Source organism: Hemiscyllium ocellatum, chromosome 12 (assembly GCF_020745735.1).
Source record: "Hemiscyllium ocellatum isolate sHemOce1 chromosome 12, sHemOce1.pat.X.cur, whole genome shotgun sequence".
Classification (NCBI taxonomy): domain Eukaryota; kingdom Metazoa; phylum Chordata; class Chondrichthyes; order Orectolobiformes; family Hemiscylliidae; genus Hemiscyllium; species Hemiscyllium ocellatum.
In genome coordinates, this window is record NC_083412.1 from 81,141,038 (window position 1) to 81,160,521 (window position 19,484).

Consider the following 19,484-nt stretch of genomic DNA (forward strand, 5'->3'; position numbering starts at 1 on the left):
GTGCTCTCATTAGTATTTCTCACCATTTTCCTGACTACAGTTGCATTATGTCAGATTAAGTCACAACGAAGTTTATCCACAAAAGGACAGTGCTAGTGAATAATATGTAATACAAAGATGTAACTTGATAAGTTACAAGGTTTTCTAACTAATCTTTTACTAACATGTTAGACACTGTATTTTCTTTTAGCTTCCTGTAATAAACAACCCCCAAAACATCTCCACCTTTATTTGAATAATTGTCAGAGCATTCCAAGTTCTCTGCTTATCAGTGAAATGAAGCTGAATAATTTGCATTAATTCCAGTTAACAAAAAAATTAGAATCATAAAATGCTTGCAGCACAAAAGTCAATTTAACTCTATATACATGCCAGACTCAAATGAGCCTGTTCAACTTCTCTGCCCTTTCCTTGCAAACTTTCTTATGCTTGTGAAGTTGCCTTTTAAAAATGACAGTGGACTTCTGCCTCCACTACATACTCGGGGACTACACTCCAAATCCGAACTGCTACTGCATAAAACAGTTCTTTCTCATGTCACTATTGGTTCACCCACTAATGATCTTCAATCTCCTAGTACTCGATTTTTCTACTAATGGAGTAATTTGTCAAAATCTACTACTTCCAAACGCAGACTAGTTCATATAGGAGTAACAGGAGGGCTTGCAGTGTGCGATAGACAAAGGTAAGTGATGCCACAACCAGTTTGAGCACATTTGTGAATGATGGACAATTAACAACCAACAGGAGGGAAAGAACTTACAAATAAACCTGCCCACAGTTGAGGGGAAGCCTAGCACATCAGTGCAAAAAAACAAGGTTGATTTGTTACCATATTCAGACAGAAGAGAAGAGTAGCTGATCCATCTTGATCTTCTGAAGTCCCCAGAATCAATGATGCTTGTTTCCAGCCACTTCAGTTTATTCTGCATGATATCAAGATATAGCTGAAGGCACCAAATACTATAAATGGTATGGTTCCTCATAAAGCCCTAGTAATAGTGCTTTGGAACTAGTTGCAACCCTAGTCAAGTTGTTCTAGCATAGCTATATATGGGTATCTAGCTGTCAATGTGGATAATTGCCCAAATAAGTCCTCCCCAAAATATAGGACGAATCCAGTCAAGCAAATTACTGCTCAGTCAACCTTCTCTTGATTATTAGCAGCGATGAAAGAGGTAAGTAATAGTGCAATTGAGCAGTACTTCCACAGTAACCTGCTCACTGATGCTCAGTTTGAATTCTCCCAAGCCACTGAATTCATTACCACGTAGATCCAAACATGGATGCAATAACTGAATTTCAGAGATGGGTTGTGAGTGATTGTTCTTGGCATCATGGAACACTAGCAAAATTTAACTCATTGGGAATAAGGGAAATAATCTCTGCTAGCTGGAGTCAAACCTAGCGCAAAGGAAAATGATTATGATTATTGATGGTCAAATTTTCAGTCCAAGCTGATCACTGCTGAAGTTGGTTATGGCAGTTTTCTAGGCTCCGTTACCTTCAGCTGTCGAGCCACTTGTGGTAAAGAATCTTAAGGTCCCCAACCATCCAAACATTCTGATCTTTTTCCACCCTTCATATTTCCTCCAAAGTTCGTCAGCATGGAGAGTACTGATACATGTACTGAGCAACACATTGATGGTAATCAGCAGGAGGTTTCCTTGCAGACATCTGTCCTTTATGCTATGGGACTGTGGGGTCTGGAGTCAATGTTGAGGACTGCCTGGGTATGCCTTCCCTCCTGGGATCAATGTGCTGCCATCTCTGCTCAGTCTGTTCTACAAGTGGTACTGGACATACTAAGAGATAGAAGAAGGTGAGGACTGCAGATGCTGGTGATCAGAGTTGAGAATGTGGTGTTGGAAAAGCACAGCAGGTCAAGCAGCATCCGAGGAGCAGGAAAATTGATGTTTCGGGCATAAACCTCTCATCAGGAATGAGGTTTGTGGGTAGGGGTTGAGAGATAAATGGGAGGGAGGTAGGGTTGGGGGGTGCGGTAGCTGGGAAAGTGATTGGTGCGCAAAGGCGAGGGAGAAGGAGATAGGTCTGAGGGGCAGTGAAGAGCAGGTCTACTGCATCCGTTTCAACCGGTGTGGTCTCCTCTACATCAGGGAGACAGGACGCATTCTTGTGGATCGTTTCAAAGATCTCTGGGACTCCCGCATCCACCAATCCCACTGCCCCGTGGCTGAACACTTCAACTCCCCCCTCCCACTCCGTCAAGGACATGCAGTTCCTGGGCCGCCTCCACCGGGAAACTGTTACCAACCAATGCCTGGAGGAGGAACACCTCATATTCTGCCTTGGAACTCTGCAGCCACACGGGATAAATGTGGATTTCAACAGCTTCCTCATTTCCTCTCCCCCCACATTAACCCAGTCCCAAGCCTCCAACTCTACACTGCCCTCCAGACCCATCCATCACTGCCCCCTCTGACCTATTATCACCTCCCTCGCCTTTATCTACCTATCGCGCTCCTAGCTACCTTCCCTCAACCCCGCCTCCCTCCCATTTATCTTCCAGCCCCGACACACAAGCCTCATTCCTGATGAAGGGCTTATGCCTGAAAGATCCTGCTTCCCAGATGCTGCCTGACCTCTTGTGCTTTCCACCGTGTCATTCATGTGTGGAATGAGCGTCCTGAGAAGGCGGTGGATATGGATACAATTGCAGCATTTAAGATATTTGGATAATTACATGAATAGGAAAGGTTTGGAGGGATATGGGCCAGAAGCAGGCAGGTGGAAATAGTTTAGTTTGGGATTATGTTCGGCATGGACTGGTTGGACCGAAGGTTCTGTTTCCATGTTGTATGTCTCTGGGCCAAATTTTGAATTTGTGCCACATCTGCGATTATATGTTGATTGTATGCTAAGAAAAGCAATGCTTCTAGTATTAATCCCTAAGGAACTCCACCTAAATCCAGATCATTACTCTCTTCTTCCAACCACTGGTTGTATCTGTGCTGCCAATTTTTCTTTTATTCTATGGGCTTAGACTTGCTGGTGTCTCTTATATGGCATTATATCAAAGGTCATTATAAAGTCCATATTTTCTGTATCTGTTGCACTACACCTCACACCCCTTGCTGTTACTTCATCCAATAAAACTCAATAAAGTTAGTTAACTATGTTTACATGTGCATGGTAATTAGAGCTGTTTTAAGATTTCCACTTGAAAAAATAGCAAACATGATTTCACTTCCTGTCGTTTCAACTCTAACATGAATCAAAATGAATTCATGAATTAACATGAATAAGAGGTAAATTTCACTTTAAATAGTCAGTATAACAAAGCTGTGTTTTTTTTGTTCATTCATGAAGTGTGACTGTTACTAGTTAGGCCAGTGTTTATCGCCTGTGAGATAGTGATGTATTGCCACTTCAAAACACTTCAGTCCAGGCTGGATTCATACACCCATTCTGCTAGTCAAAAATTGGTTTCAGAATTTTAATCTGGCAAAAGTGAAGGAATTACTATGCTGAAGATGGTAGATGATCATAAGACCATAAAACATAGGAGTGGAAGTAAGGCCATTCGGCCCATCGAGTCCACTCTGCCATTCAATCATGGCTGATGGGCATTTCAACTCCACTTACCCGCATTTCTCCCTGTAGCCCTTAATTCCTTGTGACATCAAGAATTTATCAATATCTGCTTTGAAGACATTTAGCGTCCCGGTCTCCACTGCACTCTGCGGCAATGAATTCCACTGGTCCACCACTCTCTGGCTGAAGAAATGTCTCTGCATTTCTGTTCTGAATTTACCCCCTCTAATTCTAAGGATGGTCCACGGGTCCTGGTCTCCTCACCTAACGGAAACAATTTCCTAGCGTCCACCCTTTGCAAGCCATGTATTATCTTGTAAGTTTCTATTAGATCTCCCCTTAATCTTCTAAACTCCAATGAATACAATCCCAGGATCCTCAGCCGATCCTTGTATGTTAGACCTACCACTCCAGGGATCATCCATGTGAATCTCCGCTGGACACGCTCCAGTGCCAGTATGTTCTTCCTGAGGTGTGGGGACCAAAACTGGACACAGTACTCCAAATGGGGCCTAACCAGAGCTTTATAAAGTCTCAGTAGCACAACGGTGCTTTTATATTCCAACCCTCTTGAGATAAATGACAACATTACATTTGCTTTCTTAATCACAAACTCAACCTGCATGTTTACCTTTAGAGAATCTTTGACTAGCACTCCCAGATCCCTTTGTACTTTGGCTTTACGAATTTTCTCACCGTTTAGAAAGTAGTCCATGCTTTATTCTTTTTTCCAAAGTGCAAGACCTCGCATTTGCTCACATTGAATTCCATCAGCCATTTCCTGGACCACTCTCCCAAACTGTCTAGATCCTTCTATAGCCTCCCCACTTCCTCAGTACTACCTGCCTGTCCATCTAACTTCGTATCATTGGCAAACTTCGCTAGAATGCCTCCAGTCCCTTCATCCAGATCATTAATATATAACGTAAACAGCTGCGGCCCCAACACTGAACTCTGCGGGACACTGCTTGTCACCGGCTGCCATTCTGAAAAAGAACCTTTTATCCTAACACTCTGCCTTCTGTCAGACAGCCAATCTTCAATCCATACCAGTAGCTCACCTCGAACACCATGGGCCCTCACCTTACTCAGCAGCCTCCCGTGTGGCACCTTATCAAAGGCCTTTTGGAAGTCTAGACAGACGATATCCAGTGGGTTTCCCTGGTCTAATCTCCTTGTTAGATCAGAAGGAACTTGCAGGCTATGGCGTTCTCAAATATCTGCTGTCCTTGTCCTTCTGTATGATTAAAGTCTTGGTTTAGAAGATGTTTTTGAGAAAGCTATGTTGAGTTTTAGCAGTGTATCTTACAGATGACACACTGCTGATGGAGGAAGTGAATGTTGAAGGTGCTGTAAGGAGTGCCAGTCAAGCAGAATGGAGTTGAGCTGCTTGAGTGTTGTTGGATCTGCAATCATCCAGGAATATTCCATCACTTTCCTAACTTGTGCATTGTAGGTGGTAGACAGATGGGGATCTGGAGGTGAGTTACATCTTATCCAACCCATCAGTATTCTCATCACTTCCAACAGAAATGTCGCCCTTGTGTAACTACACAGTTCCACAATACACTGTTCTTTATTCACAGACAGTAGGTCAAGAGTCCACCCAACAATGGTTTTACCTTATGAGTTTTGTGATTATGATTATATTCAGCAAGGCACATTCTCAGATTCCTGTCTGGTCACAACAATCTTATCTGTGTGGCTTTCCAATGTTGTTTTTCAGCGTATTCCTTTTCAAGTAGCTCATGGTTTGGCCACCTTTGGGGAAAATATCCAGCTCGCACTGTAGATCCAACAGTTGTTTTTCCCTTTTCTGCACAGCTGGAATGCTGACAGCTTCCTCAGAGTGACTTCTTTCTGATAGTTGACTTCTCACTATCCAGCTCCTCTGTTTGTACTATTCTTTGGCTACAGCTTTCCATTGTGTTTTCCACCACATGGCTTCTTTGTTAATTTTCTTCCTGTTGATTATGTTTACAGCTTGCCAGAATAAATGGATAAAAAGTGTTTCTTATTCAAGAAAGTTATAATTGATTTTTTTGCAATGGATTCAAACTCTTAACTTCTTTTTGAACTTAGAGTTAAGAAATTATACATTTTTCTTACATTTGGACTTGGAAGCACAGGTGTCGTGGCAGTGTGTTAAGTGCAGTAATGTGTAAATCATAGCTGCATGCACCTTTTGTTTCCAAAAAAAAAGTGTTAATTCTCAAGTTGTAAAAAAACTCAGGGTGTATTCTCTGATGGCCAAACAGTCATCATTCTAGTGTAGCTGTTGCCTGAAACGTCGATTTCGCTGCACTTTGGATGCTGCCTGAACTGCTGTGCTCTTCCAGCATCACTAATCCAGAACCTAGATGTGAGTTATGCATGGTGACTCTGCATTATCCCAATCTTAGATGCCAAAGAAATAGACTGGGTAGTTGTTCTGCTGGGCAAATCCTCTACACTTGGCACCCTCAAAACAAAAATTAAATCTGAGAATTTAGAGGGTTTTAATTAAACAATATACATATTCTGACTCCTAAATAACTATTCAACTGACCCCATACATAGCTCATAAACCCCCAAGCTACACATTACCCTGACTTCTGACACTCTGCTTCTCTTCCTCTATTCCGTCAGCCTGCTTCTATCTGTTCTGCCCCATCCCCTCAAATATTTATACAATCATCTACAGTTAGAAATTCTTTCTTTCTATTTGTCTTTTCTGATGCCAAACACAATCTTGCCCTCCTCACCTGATTCACAATTGCATCCACATCCAACACAAAACTTTGTGTAAGTACAACTGGATTCTGCACTGGAGTTTGAAAACTAGAAATTTGTTGAAATAACATTATTGAGTGGTTTTCAGTGATTTCAGGCATATACTTGCTAATTTAATCTTTACTGCTATAATGAACCAAATGTACAACATGCTAATGTTTTGTAAAGATTTGGTGATGATTATTGCAAAATTAACACTTGGTCTACATTTAAGAGTGTGGTTACCTAATCCATTGTCTACGCAACTTCTACTTAGTGTTTGAAGTTGGTTAGTGTAGTTGTCTTGATGGCTGGTTTGTGATGCAAATTGATCTCAACAGAGTGGATTCAATTCCCGCACTGGCTGTTACCATGGCCCCTCTCACGACCTGAGGTGTGGTGATCCTAAAGTTAAACTACTACTAGTTGTCTCTGTCTAATGTTATGGCAATGTAGAAATGTACTGTACCTTTAAGAGAGTGAATGACGTGGCAAGTGCTGGAGAATTTACAAGTAATATTTGATTCAGAACAAACGGCACTTGCTGAGTTGCTATGAGACAAAAACATAAATTTGAATTCTGCCAATCAGTTTAAATTATACCCCGAAAATACCAAATTCTAATCAAGTTGAATTGAGAATATTGACAATCTTAAAAGCCAGTGACACCGATGCTTTGGGGATATAAGTCTGGGGAAATTTGAACAGTTAAGAGAAGAACTAACAAGCCCAGCATGTGAACAGATTGCCTGAAAAATAACTCTCTCAAAAAGGTACCTTCTTGAACAGTAACCTGTGACACAGAAACTCCTAAGAAGAAGAAAAGAAGACACAGGAAAATCAGACTAGAAGAATGAAAGCTGCCTAGTTTTGAGATAGGAAGTGTGGTTTTGTAAATCTTAATTGGGAGTTTTATCGGACTAGTATTATAGAAGGGAAGGTAAAAGATAGGTTAGGGGAAAAAAATTGTAAATAGTGGTTAGTTACTTATTCTGTCTTATACTTTAAGAAATAAAGTTGTTAATTTTTACTTTAAATAGTTCTTGGCCACTCGAATATGTATAGATTTTACTGCATGGGTAAATCATTTCTGTGTTGCTGGTTTTAAATTTAGCAGCAGGGTTTACCCCGTGTTGTAACAGTTTGGGGGCTGGGGTCAGTGATTTGTACTGGTTTAGACTGATTTGAATAGATTTGGGGGTACAAAGAGTCCCAGCAGATTTACACACTATCAGGTTAGTGTCCTAGATCTCTAAATAAAGCGTGGATGAGATCATTTGTTTAATTTCGGTAACTTGATTGATTAAATTAAGAAGAGAGAAATGGCTCTTAAAATTGCTAAAGAGGTTCTGGGATTTGAAGACGATTCTCAAATTTGCAAGAAAGTTTAGAAAGAAAGAAAAAGGCCATACTTTTAGAATTAGCAAACGAGTTACATTTGGGTTTAACCAAGGACAAAAGTAAAGCTGAAATTGTAAGGGAATAACTCAAACGCTTAAGTGTGTCAGAGAAACAGACAAGTGCAGTAGAGGTAGAAAAACTTAAATTACAATTGAGGAAAATGGAGTTAGAAGATAAACAAAGGGAGAGAGAGAGAGAAGGTTCTTGACAGAGCAAAGAGAGAGAAGAAAGAGAATTTGAGCTTGAGTTGCAACTTAGTCAGCAAAATCAAGTTAACACGATGGAGATTAAAAGAGAAGGTAGTGATATATATAAATCAAAACTGCCACATATTGATGAGAAAGGTGTTGAAGCTTGCTTTATTTCATTTGAAAAATTGGCTAGGCAAATGGAGTGGTCGGAGGATTCATGGATAATGCTAGTTCAGACCAAACTGGTAGGTAGAGCTAGTGAGGTATTTGCAGCACTGTCAGATCAGGTGTCAAGGGATTATTAAGAGGTTAAACAGACTATTTTAAGTGCTTATGAATTGGTACCAGAAGTGCATAGACAGCGGTTCAGAAACACAAAGGAGGAATCAGGTCCGACCTATGTTGAGTTTGTGTGGGAAAAGATTTGCTAATCCATGATAGGCCAACAAAAGCAATATTGGCCCAACTGTACCAAAACACCCAGAATTCCCCAGCAGTATAAGGCAATACTCTTTAAGCTCCCATGGACATGACAGAGCACCACAGATATCTCAAAGTTCTAAGGGCAGTTTCACAACCCAGCAATACCCAAGCCACACAGCAGGACAGACAGACAGGACAATGAAAGCACCTCACCACTTCAGAAGAGACCTACCTGGGAAGATGAATGGAACCATGATACTGTCAGGATGTTGCATTGTGTGAAGGAACAGGACACTCCTCCGATAAACTGTTTTCCAATTAGCATCCTTGCAACTAAATTACTCCATTTCCAGAAATGTTTCCCATTTCTTAATCAGTGTCATTGTGCAGCATTATTATAAACCTGGTCTCATCCTTAGCTCCTGTCAGTTCTGTCAATCTAGTCAATTTCTCTTCCAGCAATATCGCTTGCAATAAACTGTGTCAATTTCACTTCGAGCTGTGTTTTGTGATCTCTAACCTATTGGGCAAATTTCTCTGATAGTTCAAAAGAAATAAACATAGTCATTTTGATGGATGGGTCCATAACTACAAATTGAGGGGTAATAGATTTAAGCCTGATGTCAGAGGCGAGTTCTTTACGCAGAGAGTGGTAAGGGCGTGGAATGCCCTACCTGCTAATATAGTCAACTCAGCCACATTAGGGAGATTTAAACAATCCTTAGATAAGCACATGGATGACTTTGGGATAGTGTAGGGGGGAAAGCTGAGAATAGTTCATAGGTAGGCACAACATCGAGGGCCGAAGGTCCTGTTCTGTGCTGTATTGTTCTATGTTCTATGCTTTGAAAAGACATAAAACATTTGAGGCTCTGGAGCAGTTTAAAAACTCACTTCCAGAGATGCTAAGAATTCACACGGAGGGACAGAAAGTTCAGGAAGTGAGAAGGACAGTAGAATTAGCAAATGAGAGCATGTTGGTGCATAAGACAAGCTTCCGGCCAGAATTTCTTCCTGTGACGGGGAGAAGTTGGGAGAAGGGGAGATCCTAGGCTACAAAACCATTGGTAGAGAGCACTGGTAAGAAGTTAGCACATGATAAAAAAGAAGCCCAGGAGGTGAAAGGCCTCAGGTGAAAGTTGCCACCCAGATTGACAGGGTTGTTAAGAAGGCATACAGTGTTTTGGCCTTTATTAATGGAGGGATTGAGTTCTGGAACCAGGAGGTTATGCTGCAGCTGTACAAAGCTCAGGTACGGGCACACTGGAGTATTGTGTGCAGCTCTGGTCACCGCATTATAAGAAGGATATGGAAGCTTTGGAAAGGGTGCAGAGGAGATGTACTAGGGTGTTGCCTGGTATGGAAGGAATGTCTTACAAGGAAAGCCTGAGGGCCTTGAGGCTGTTCTCGTTAGAGAGAAGAAGGTTGTAAGGTGACTTAATAGAGACATACAAGACAATCAGAGGGTTAGATAGGGTGGACCAGGAGAGCCCTTTTTCCAAGTATGGGAACGGCAAACACGAGGGGACATAACTTTAAAGTGAGGGGAGGTAGGCATAAAACAGATGTCAGAGGTAGTTTCTTTACTCAGTGTAGTAAGGGTATGGAATGCTTTGCCTGCAACGGTAGTAGATTCGCTAAGTTTAAGTGCATTTAAGTAATCATTGGACAGGCATATGGACGTACGTGGAATAGTGTAGGTGGGATGGGCTTCAGATTAGTATGACAGGGCGGCGCAACATCAAGGGCTGTTCTATGTATTTTCACTGTAATGGAATAGGACATGGAAAATTAGTGCTGCTTGTTTCAGAAGGTGGGACACGTAAAGACTCCATGCTGGTCGTTAAAGAAAGGCACTGTGGGAAAAGATGTGGTAAAAGAAGCTAAGCCAGTGACATTACTGAAGGTAGTAAAGGAGACCCCAAGAAGAACTGAGGAGCTGTAGGAGAGTGCACGGCCTAGGCAGGGGCTGGGTATGGAGTTAGTACCTGACCTCTATAAAGCACTCACCTCTATAGGTAAAGTTTATTCAGAAAGAACAGGGGGGAAGGATAAGTTATAATTTTGAGGTACAGGATCTAACCAGTCACTGATAGTAAGGGATGAGCAAATACGCACCCTTTCTGATCTGTTACCTGAGAGTTTGTGGGATAACTGGACAGAAATTTAGCGTTCCCCACTGTAATATCAGGTTGGAGTGCCAGCTTAAGACTGAGCAAGTTACAGTTGAAGTGATTGACGGTGTGTCAGTTTCAGGAATATGGTTTCTTCTTGGGAATGACCTGGCAGGATCCAAGGTGGGAGTGATACCCCTTGTTATGGAGAAGCCCAAGGAAGTCCAAGAAACTGAGGAGTTAAAACAGAAATATCCTAGTATTTTCCCAGGGATAACCAGATTCCACTATCATAAATCACAGCACAAAGTGAAGAGAAAGATGAAAGAGTTGAGGTTCAATTTGCGGATACCCTGTTTGACGTAATGCTGCAGGAAAAACTTGAACAGACAAGGGTCATGAGGTGTTTAGTCCTGAAAGGCTAAGAGACTTGCAACAGCAAGACAAGACAATAAAAGATATATGTGGATGCATACTGTGAAAAGGAGGCAGAGCACATTCCGGAGCATTATTATCTGAAAGATAGAACCGTCAGATGGCAGTGGAGACCACGGCAGGTTAGTGCAGAGGAGAAATAGACTGAAGTACACTATATTGTATGGCCAGTAGCAGACAGACAGGAGGTGTTACGTGTTGCACATGAACTACCTGTAGGAGGTCACCTCGGGATACAAAAGACTCAGGCTAAGGTCCAAAAGCATTTTTATTGGCCTGGAATGCACAAGGATGTGGTTAAATGGTCTGTAGGCCTCAGGTGGTAATAAAACCAGCATCCCCGTGTCTGCGTGGGTTTCCTCCAGGCGCTCCGGTTTCCTCCCACAGTCCAAAGATGTGCAGATCAGGTGAATTGGCCATGCTAAATTGCCCATAGTGTTAGGTGCATTAGTCAGAGGGAAATGGGTCTGGGTGGGTTACTCTTCGGAGGTTCGGTGTGGACTAGTTGGGCTGAAGGGCCTGTTTCCACACTGTAGGGAATCTAATCTAATCTGATCTACTATAATATAATCTTTGTTGCCAAGTCCTGCATTTGAAGAACCTTTCATGGAGATTATAATTGATTGTGCAGGTCCCCTCCCGAGAACGAAAAGTGCAAACCAGTACTTGTTAACGATAATGGATGTGTCTACCAGATTTCCGGAGGCAATTCCATTACGAAATATCAAGACACAAAGGCTAGTAGAGGAGTTAGTAGCTTTCTTCACACAATATGGGCTACGCAGAGAGATTCAGTCGGACCAAGGGTTAAATTTTACTGCTAGGCTGTTTAAGGAGGTTATGGATAGTTCAGGTATACAGCACTTTAATTCCAGTGCATATCATCCTGAATCCCAGGGAGCTTCAGAAAGGTGGCATCAGACCTTGAATACCATGTTGGGAGCATACTGACTGGATTACCCAAATGATTTGGATAAAGGTATCCCATTCATATTGTTTACCATTAGAGATGTCCCAAATGAATCTCCTCAGTTCGCTCCCTTTGAGTTAATATTTGGCCATGAAGTGAGAGACCCTTTGAAATTAATTAAAGAAAAATTGACAGGTCCAAAGTCGGAGATCTCACACTTCAATTATTTATCAGAGATGGGGGAAGAGATTAAGTCACGTAGGTGAGTTAGCTAAACAGCACCTAAAAAGGGCACTGTGTAGAATGAAGAAGGGCTTATGCTCGAAACATCGACTCTCCTGTTCCTTTGATGCTGCCTGACCTGCTGCGCTTTTCCAGCAACACATTTTTGAGCTCTGATCTCCAGCATCTGCAGTCCTCACTTTCTACACTGTGTAGAATGAAGCAGGTGGCGTATAAAAGCTGAGGCTCGGACATTTTCCCAAGGGGATAACGTGTTGGTACTGTTACTAATGATAAGTAACTAGGTTTAGTGGCCCGTATCAAATTTGAGAAAAAGTTGAGTCGAGTGAACTATTTAGTAAAGATGCCAGATAGGAAAAATTTATTGAGTATGGCATGTGAACTTGGTGAAACCACATTATACTAGGGAGAAAGAACTGGGGAAACAGGTGTTAGTGACTGCCTCGCAGGGTGAGGAATCAAATCCAGGTGTTATGGATTTTGAGGTGCCTCAAAATAGATTAAAAAATGAAGTCACCCTTGAGGGATGGGATAGATTAATAAGCTATTTGTCTCAGGAGCATAGAATAGAGTTGAAAGGTTGTTTACTACTTTACAAGACATATGTAAGAATCAGATGGGGCGGACGAATACAATTGCACAGGAAGTAGACGAAGGGAATACTGCTCCGATAAAATATCGCCCCCATCGGCTTAATCCTTTCAAAGCCAGACAGGTGCAGATAGAGGTGAAAACTGTGCTCGATGAGAACATCATCGAACCAAGCCAGAGTGAGTAGAGTTCACCAATCATCTTTGTTCCCAAACCGGACAGGACTCAGTGATTCTCTGAGGATTATTGGAAGGTCAACACCATCACAAAATCTGATTCTTATCCAATTGCTAGATTTTGTATTCTGTACTGAGAAAGTCAGTCAGTTACCAAGGTGGACTTAATGCTTGGTTACTGGCAGGCACCTTTATCAGAGGTGGTGAATGAAATTTCTGTGTTTGTAACCCAAAATGGGCTATATCAGTTGGAAATGATGCCCTTTGGAATGAAGAACATGCCTCCCACATTCCAAAGACTCATGAACAGAGTTGTGACTGGGTTAACAAACTGCAATCTATTTGGGCAATGTAGTGATATTTAGTAAGTCCTGGAAATATCACATGGTACAGTTAAAAGAGCTCTTTGAACAACTACAAGATGCAAAACTGGTGGTAAACTTAAAATGGAATTCATGAAAGCAGAGGTGACGTTCTTGGGACATAACATTGGTCATGGAAGGTTGACCCCATGGAACACAAAGACGAAGGCCATCGAGGAATTTCCAGGACCAACCTTGAAGGAAGAGGTGCTTCAATTCTTAGGTCTAAGCGGATTCTATCAGAGGTCTGTCCCAAACTTGAGCAATATAGTGGCACCATTAACTGATTTGCTGAAGAACACCACAGTGGATAGAACCATGCCAGGAGGCATTAGACCATTTGAAATCGATATTAACCACCAAACCAGTTTTAACTACACCAAACCTTTCAAAACCTTTTAAAGTCATCATTGACGCTAATGATATTGGAGTTGGAGCTATACTGCAACAGGAAGATGAGGATAGGATTGAATTGCTAGTTGGCTACTTTTCAAAGAAGATCAACATCTACCAGAGGAAATACTCCACAAATGAAAAGAAACTATTGAGTTTGGTACTGGCTTTACAGCATTTTAACGTGTATGTCAAGAACAATGTGTCTGAGGCAGTTGTGTACGCTGACCACAATCCGCTTACATTCTTAGAACATTTTAAAGATACAAACATGAGACTATTTCGTTAGGAGTCTTATGTTACAGGCTTTAATTTAAAAATCATACTTGTTGCAGGTCGGAAGAATGTGTTATAGATGTGTTATAGCAGATTTAACTCCGTTTAGATGAGATTTGTTATATATGGAATATATTGTTATGTATAGGTATATGGAAAGAAGTTTAGATTAGATTACTTACAATGTGAAAACAGGCCCTTAGGCCCAATAAGTCCACACGACCTGCCGAAGCGCAACCCACCCATACCCCTACATTTACCTCACACTACGGGCAATTTAGCACGGCCAATTCACCTGACCCGCACATCTTTGGACTGTGGGAGGAAACTGGAGCACCCGGAGGAAACCCACGTAGACACAGGGAGAACGTGCAAACTCCACACAGAATTGAACCCAGGTCTCTGGCGCTGTGAGGCAGCAGTGCTAACCACTGTGTCACCGTGCTGCCCACAAGGTGAACTTTTATGAAACTTATCTGTATGTTAGAGTAATGTGTTAAAATGTTTGAAAAAATGAAGCCATCTTTTCATTACGATATTTCATTTTTTTCTTAAGGGGGAAGTGTTATGAAGGTGTAGAAATGTTCTGTACCTTCAAGAGAGTGAAGGACTTAGCAAGTACACAGAGTGCTGGAGAATTTACAAAGTAACATTTGATTCAGAACAAATAGCATTCACTGAGTTGTTATGAGACATAAACACAAATTCGAATTCAGCCAATCAGTTTAACTTATATCAAACTCCAATCCAATTTGAATTGTGTATATTGACAATCTTAAAAGTCAATGACCCAATCCGATGCTTTGGAGGTATAAGACTGGGGAAACTTGAACATAGAGCCATAGGGATGTACAGTTGAGAGGAGAACTGACAAGCCCAGCATGTAAACAGACTGCCTGAAAAATAGCTCTCTTAAAAAGGTACCTTTGCAATTAGTAACCTGTAATGCAGAAATTCCTAAGAAAAAAAGACAACACAGGAAGATCCAAATAGAAGAACGAAAGCTGCCTAGTTTTGAGATAAGGGTGGTTTTGTAAATCTTAATTGGGAGTTTTATCGGATTAGTATTATAGAATGGAAGGTAAAAGATAGGTTAGAGGAAGAAATTGTAAATAGTGATTAGTTAATTATTCTCTGTTACATTTAAGAAATAAAGTTGTTAATTTTTACTTTACATACTTCTTGGCCACTCGAATCTTTACAGATTCTTGCATGGGATAAATCTTTTCTGTGTTGCTGATTTTAAATTTAGGAGCATTTACCCCATGTCCTAATGCACTCCTGAGAAAGCAGCTCTATGGTCTGGTAAGACTATAGTGACTTTACTTTTATTTAGTGAGCAAAATATGACTTCTCACTATCAACTAGGTTACCTGGTTATATGAGACTGATGTTCCTCTACTTTGAAAGTTAGAAAATGTGAGGATGGATCATTTGATTACTTCATCCTGTTATCAAGAAACTAATTGCTGATATCACGATTAACTGGTGATGAAGAATTGTATTTTCATGTTAAATAAATTGCTCCATTTACATTATGACTGGAAAAGTGCCAAGGAAACTTTGTATTTCCAAGTATCACTGGTAGATGGTGCTATCATTTCAAAAATTCATTGTGCCCTCAACTAATTTCCTCCAAATTAAATGATTTAAGCACTGTGGAAATCTGAAATCTTGTTTTCCAAGGATATTTTAAAGTGTTTCATGAAAGGGGTTTGTTTCAGTTAAAATTGATTAGCATCAAGGAGTAAGGAAGAAAATAATTTTAATACATGAGAATAATGGGCTAATACATTTTCTGTCAATCAGTGCTTTGATAATTTACAATGAGTGCAGTGAAAAGTGTGCAGTATTTATTAGAAGTTGAATAAGCATGGAATTGTGATCATATAAAACTATTTTCCAGGTGTAAGTTGCACCTGGAAAAATCGTGCACTGGTTAAACTGAAATCAAATATGTGTATAACTGCAATGTACTAAGTGTAATTTGTTTCCTATTTCTTCCAGGCGCTGAGAATTATTGGACCACTGTATGAGGACGAAATGGTGAAATTTGAGAGCTAGAGACTGCTGCATTTGCATGTACTCAATTGAGTTCATTCCAAAATTTGAGAAAACAGGAATTATGAGAGGATGGGCTAAAATTCTTATGTACTCTGGTGCTTACAATTCCATCTGTTGAATCTCTTATCAACTTAATCATTTCTCAATGTGAAGCTAAATACACCCATCCCTAGAAAAATTCAAGCCATTTTAAAATTATGTACCCAACTCTTTTAAAAAAAAGTGGTATCTTTTGAAATTAGCATTACCGATTTTTGTCCCAAAATAGAAATCTCATTTGATTGACCGAATACCTTAACTGCAAACACTGTAACTAGACTGCAGGGTAAAAATAATCTGGGATGAATAAAAACTGTGCCTTTGAAATGAATTGTGTACAATATAAAGATATGGTGGTTACTAAAGCCCCTCAGTGGGCATAAAACAAAAGCATAAATGATACCTATGCACTGGAGCTTGGAAACTTGTAACTTGATAGTTAGAAATTTTATTTGGTGTTGATCTGTGGTTACAGTCATGTACTTGCTGATGTGACCATTACTGCTATTATGAAGCAATTGTGCAAAACACTGTAATGTTTTGTAGATAACTGGAGATAATTACTGTTGTAAATATTACAGAAAAATGTATGTTCGGTCTATATTTAAAAGAACGTGGTTACCCAATCAACTGTCTACACTTAGTTCCTTACTAGTGAACAATCTTATTTCATTCATGCTATAAATTTATATTTATGAATCTAAATGTATAACTGTAGTTTTCACTACTTGAATATTTTTAAGACATGTTCTTAAATGTATGTGAAACTGTAGCATGTTTTATCTCAAATAGAAGTGTACCAACTATTTTTAAGAAGCAGACTTTTTGAATTTTTGCAAAAGGGTGCTTACTGTTTTAAGCCTTGAAGAGACATTTTAAACAGAAAAGGCCAGTTCATGTTTCAGGAAGTTTTTTTTGTCCAATCTAGCCAGTCTAATGATATTCTAATTTAAGTATTTTGAAAGTATGTTACCAGCACTCTGCATCTATGCACATGTGTGCACACTCCCACCCACCTTCTCATCCACTCAGGTTTTGTTCAGCTGGATGGGTTTTAGAGAGAAACAACATGCAAGATAACATTTTTGTTCTACTTACTAAATTTTAAGTTTCTTGCAATTTTTAATATTTTAATTGTTTAATAATCATTGCTTGTCTGAAAAGACTGGAACAATTCTTTCATCTCAGTGTCATCTTAACTTTAAAATGAGCTAGGAAACTTGAGCCATTTTTACTATGGAATTCTAAGTAAAGTCTTGTACCATATAATAACTAGATGCTGAAAATTCTCAGCAGATCAAGCAACATCTTTAGAGAGAAACAGAATTGACATTTCAGCTCTTGAACTCTGATGTCATCATGACATTAAATGCCAACTGTTTCTACAGATGCTGGCTGACTTGCTGAGACTTTTCAAGTGTTTTTGTTTTTATTTTATATTTCCACTTCCTGCAGTATTTTGCATTTGTACTAAAGTCATTACACCGTTGCTGTCTAATGGTCTAGTTTCCGATTAGTTATATTCTTTTGAACCATTCACTGTGTGAATTGGTCGAGTTTCAAATTGGACCCCCTCTAAAGTCTCAATCTGTTTTCCTTTATTTATGCAACGTGCAGTTTTATGAACGTGGAAGTGACGAGTCTTGTATCAATTGAAATTGTATTAACCGTCTGTTTAAAAATTGCCACTGTTGAAGTTATATCAAAATTGCTTTATGTCCCTATAATTCGCTTATAATGAAATGTGTTACTTTGGCAAGCTTTTAGTAACTGTGTAGACTGTTCAAGAGGATATGATGGTTTTTAAGTTTTAAATCTAATTTGCCAGTTAATTGAGCAAAAAAAAAATTTGTGGCAAGAGTTAGTATATTTAAACCCTACTGATGTGTAATTTGTTGCTTATAATTTTGTTTAATGATGATTTAGGCAAAATTTTATTTGAAGGGAAAGATACCCGAATACGTAAAGCACAATTGCTGAACAATTTGACATGCTTTTTAACATGATAATCCTCAGTTTATCATGTTTTTTTTCTCCTTTAGTCTCAGGTTCAGTATATTCTGTCACAGGGCTTTATATACTAAACTAAACTACTTAAACTTAAGCCACAATTTATATTATAAATGTTCTTCATGTAACTAGTGTGGTTCATTGTGCACACTACTTGCTTTTTACAGATGTTTTTCCAAAAGTAATGAGTTCATTATTCTCATATGTAGAGATATGCAACTATATTTCCTTAGGGGAAAAATGCCCTCCCTTGAACTGTTAAATATTTACTGTTGGAGATTGAATTTGGTTCCCATTCCAAATATTTTAAACTTTCTAAGAATGTAAATTTTGTATCAACATTAGCACCTAAAATTTTGTACATAGGGAGTTTTACGGAGTTGAGGTTTTTAGAATATAGATTTGAAAACCCCAATGAAAGATGAATGAGATGGTTTTTATTTTACTATTTTGTAATTTAACTTCTGGCAGGTAGAATCAAAATAGATTTTTAAGTAATGAAACCTTTTGATCTAATAAGGTACTTGTTACTATGTATGTTTCACAGATTTATGTATGTGATTTTCACCATTTTTAATAAAGGTATATATAACGCTGTATGTGCCTGTTGCGCGCACTGTTGAAAATGCTGTATGCTGCTTTTCATTAAAACATGTAGGAATTTATTTTTTCTTCCACTACATCTCTGGTATACTTAAGCAATTATATAATAGCTGTAATAAGATTAAAACAGGATGTAAATTTTATAGTTTTGCTTTACATTTGCTCTGTAGAATAAAGCACATTGTAAATACAACCATAATGTGAAGGTATCCACAAAAATAAAGTAAGATTTAATATCTGCATGATTTCTGTGGCTACAGTTTTAGTGAAGTGAAAGTTGCCATATTTTAACAATATATTTTGACTTATTTGTGAACTTAAGTTTCAGGATAGAAGATGATCCTTGTTTAGTTGTTCACTTTGCTCCTTTCATGTCACATGTACAGAGCCAATAAACATTTACATGACGTAATCTGTCTCTGGTTCTAGTCCAGCTGTAAGTTGAGTCTCAGTGACCACCCTCTTTTTTTTAATACATATACCTTGTGTTCATTTCTCAAACTCAAACGACTGACTTCCAAATTAATACTATATGTTAATTAAGGTACTGCACTGAAAAATCCAGTACTATTGAATCCTTTGCCCTTTCTGATTTTGTATGTTTATTGCAGCTAGGTTATAGTCCAACAGGTTTGTTTGGAAGCACTACCTTTCGAGGCACTGCCTCTTCAGGTGGTTGTGGAACATGACCATATGACACAATTTATAGCAAAAGGGTTACAGTGTCATAGTGTCATTAAATATATTAAAAGTTGTTTAATATATCATTATAACTCTATGACACTAACCCTTTTGCTATAAATTGTGTCGTATGGTCATGTTCCACAACCACCTAATGAAGAGGCAGCACCTAGAAAGCTAGTGCTTCCTAGATAAATAAACCTGTTGGGCTATAATTTGGTGTGTGATTTTTAACTTTGTCCACCCCAGTCCAACACTGCAGCTAG

General features: G+C 39.4%; 1 protein-coding gene across 4 annotated transcripts in view; it reads left to right on the forward strand.

Annotated features, from left to right (window-relative positions):
• Positions 1-16,602, forward strand: part of si:dkey-229b18.3 (uncharacterized) — a 50,698-nt gene extending 34,096 nt beyond the window's left edge. For 3 of the 4 annotated variants that reach the window (XM_060833773.1, XM_060833775.1, XM_060833776.1), the window contains exon 7: positions 4,855-4,903. In XM_060833773.1, coding sequence (XP_060689756.1) covers positions 4,855-4,870 — 16 coding nt within the window. In that variant the 3' untranslated portion in view covers positions 4,871-4,903. Of the gene's footprint in view, positions 1-4,854; positions 4,904-15,828 lie in introns of those variants that run through there. The other variant, XM_060833774.1, reaches the window with a different exon arrangement.
• The last annotated feature ends 2,882 nt before the right edge of the window (positions 16,603-19,484 follow it).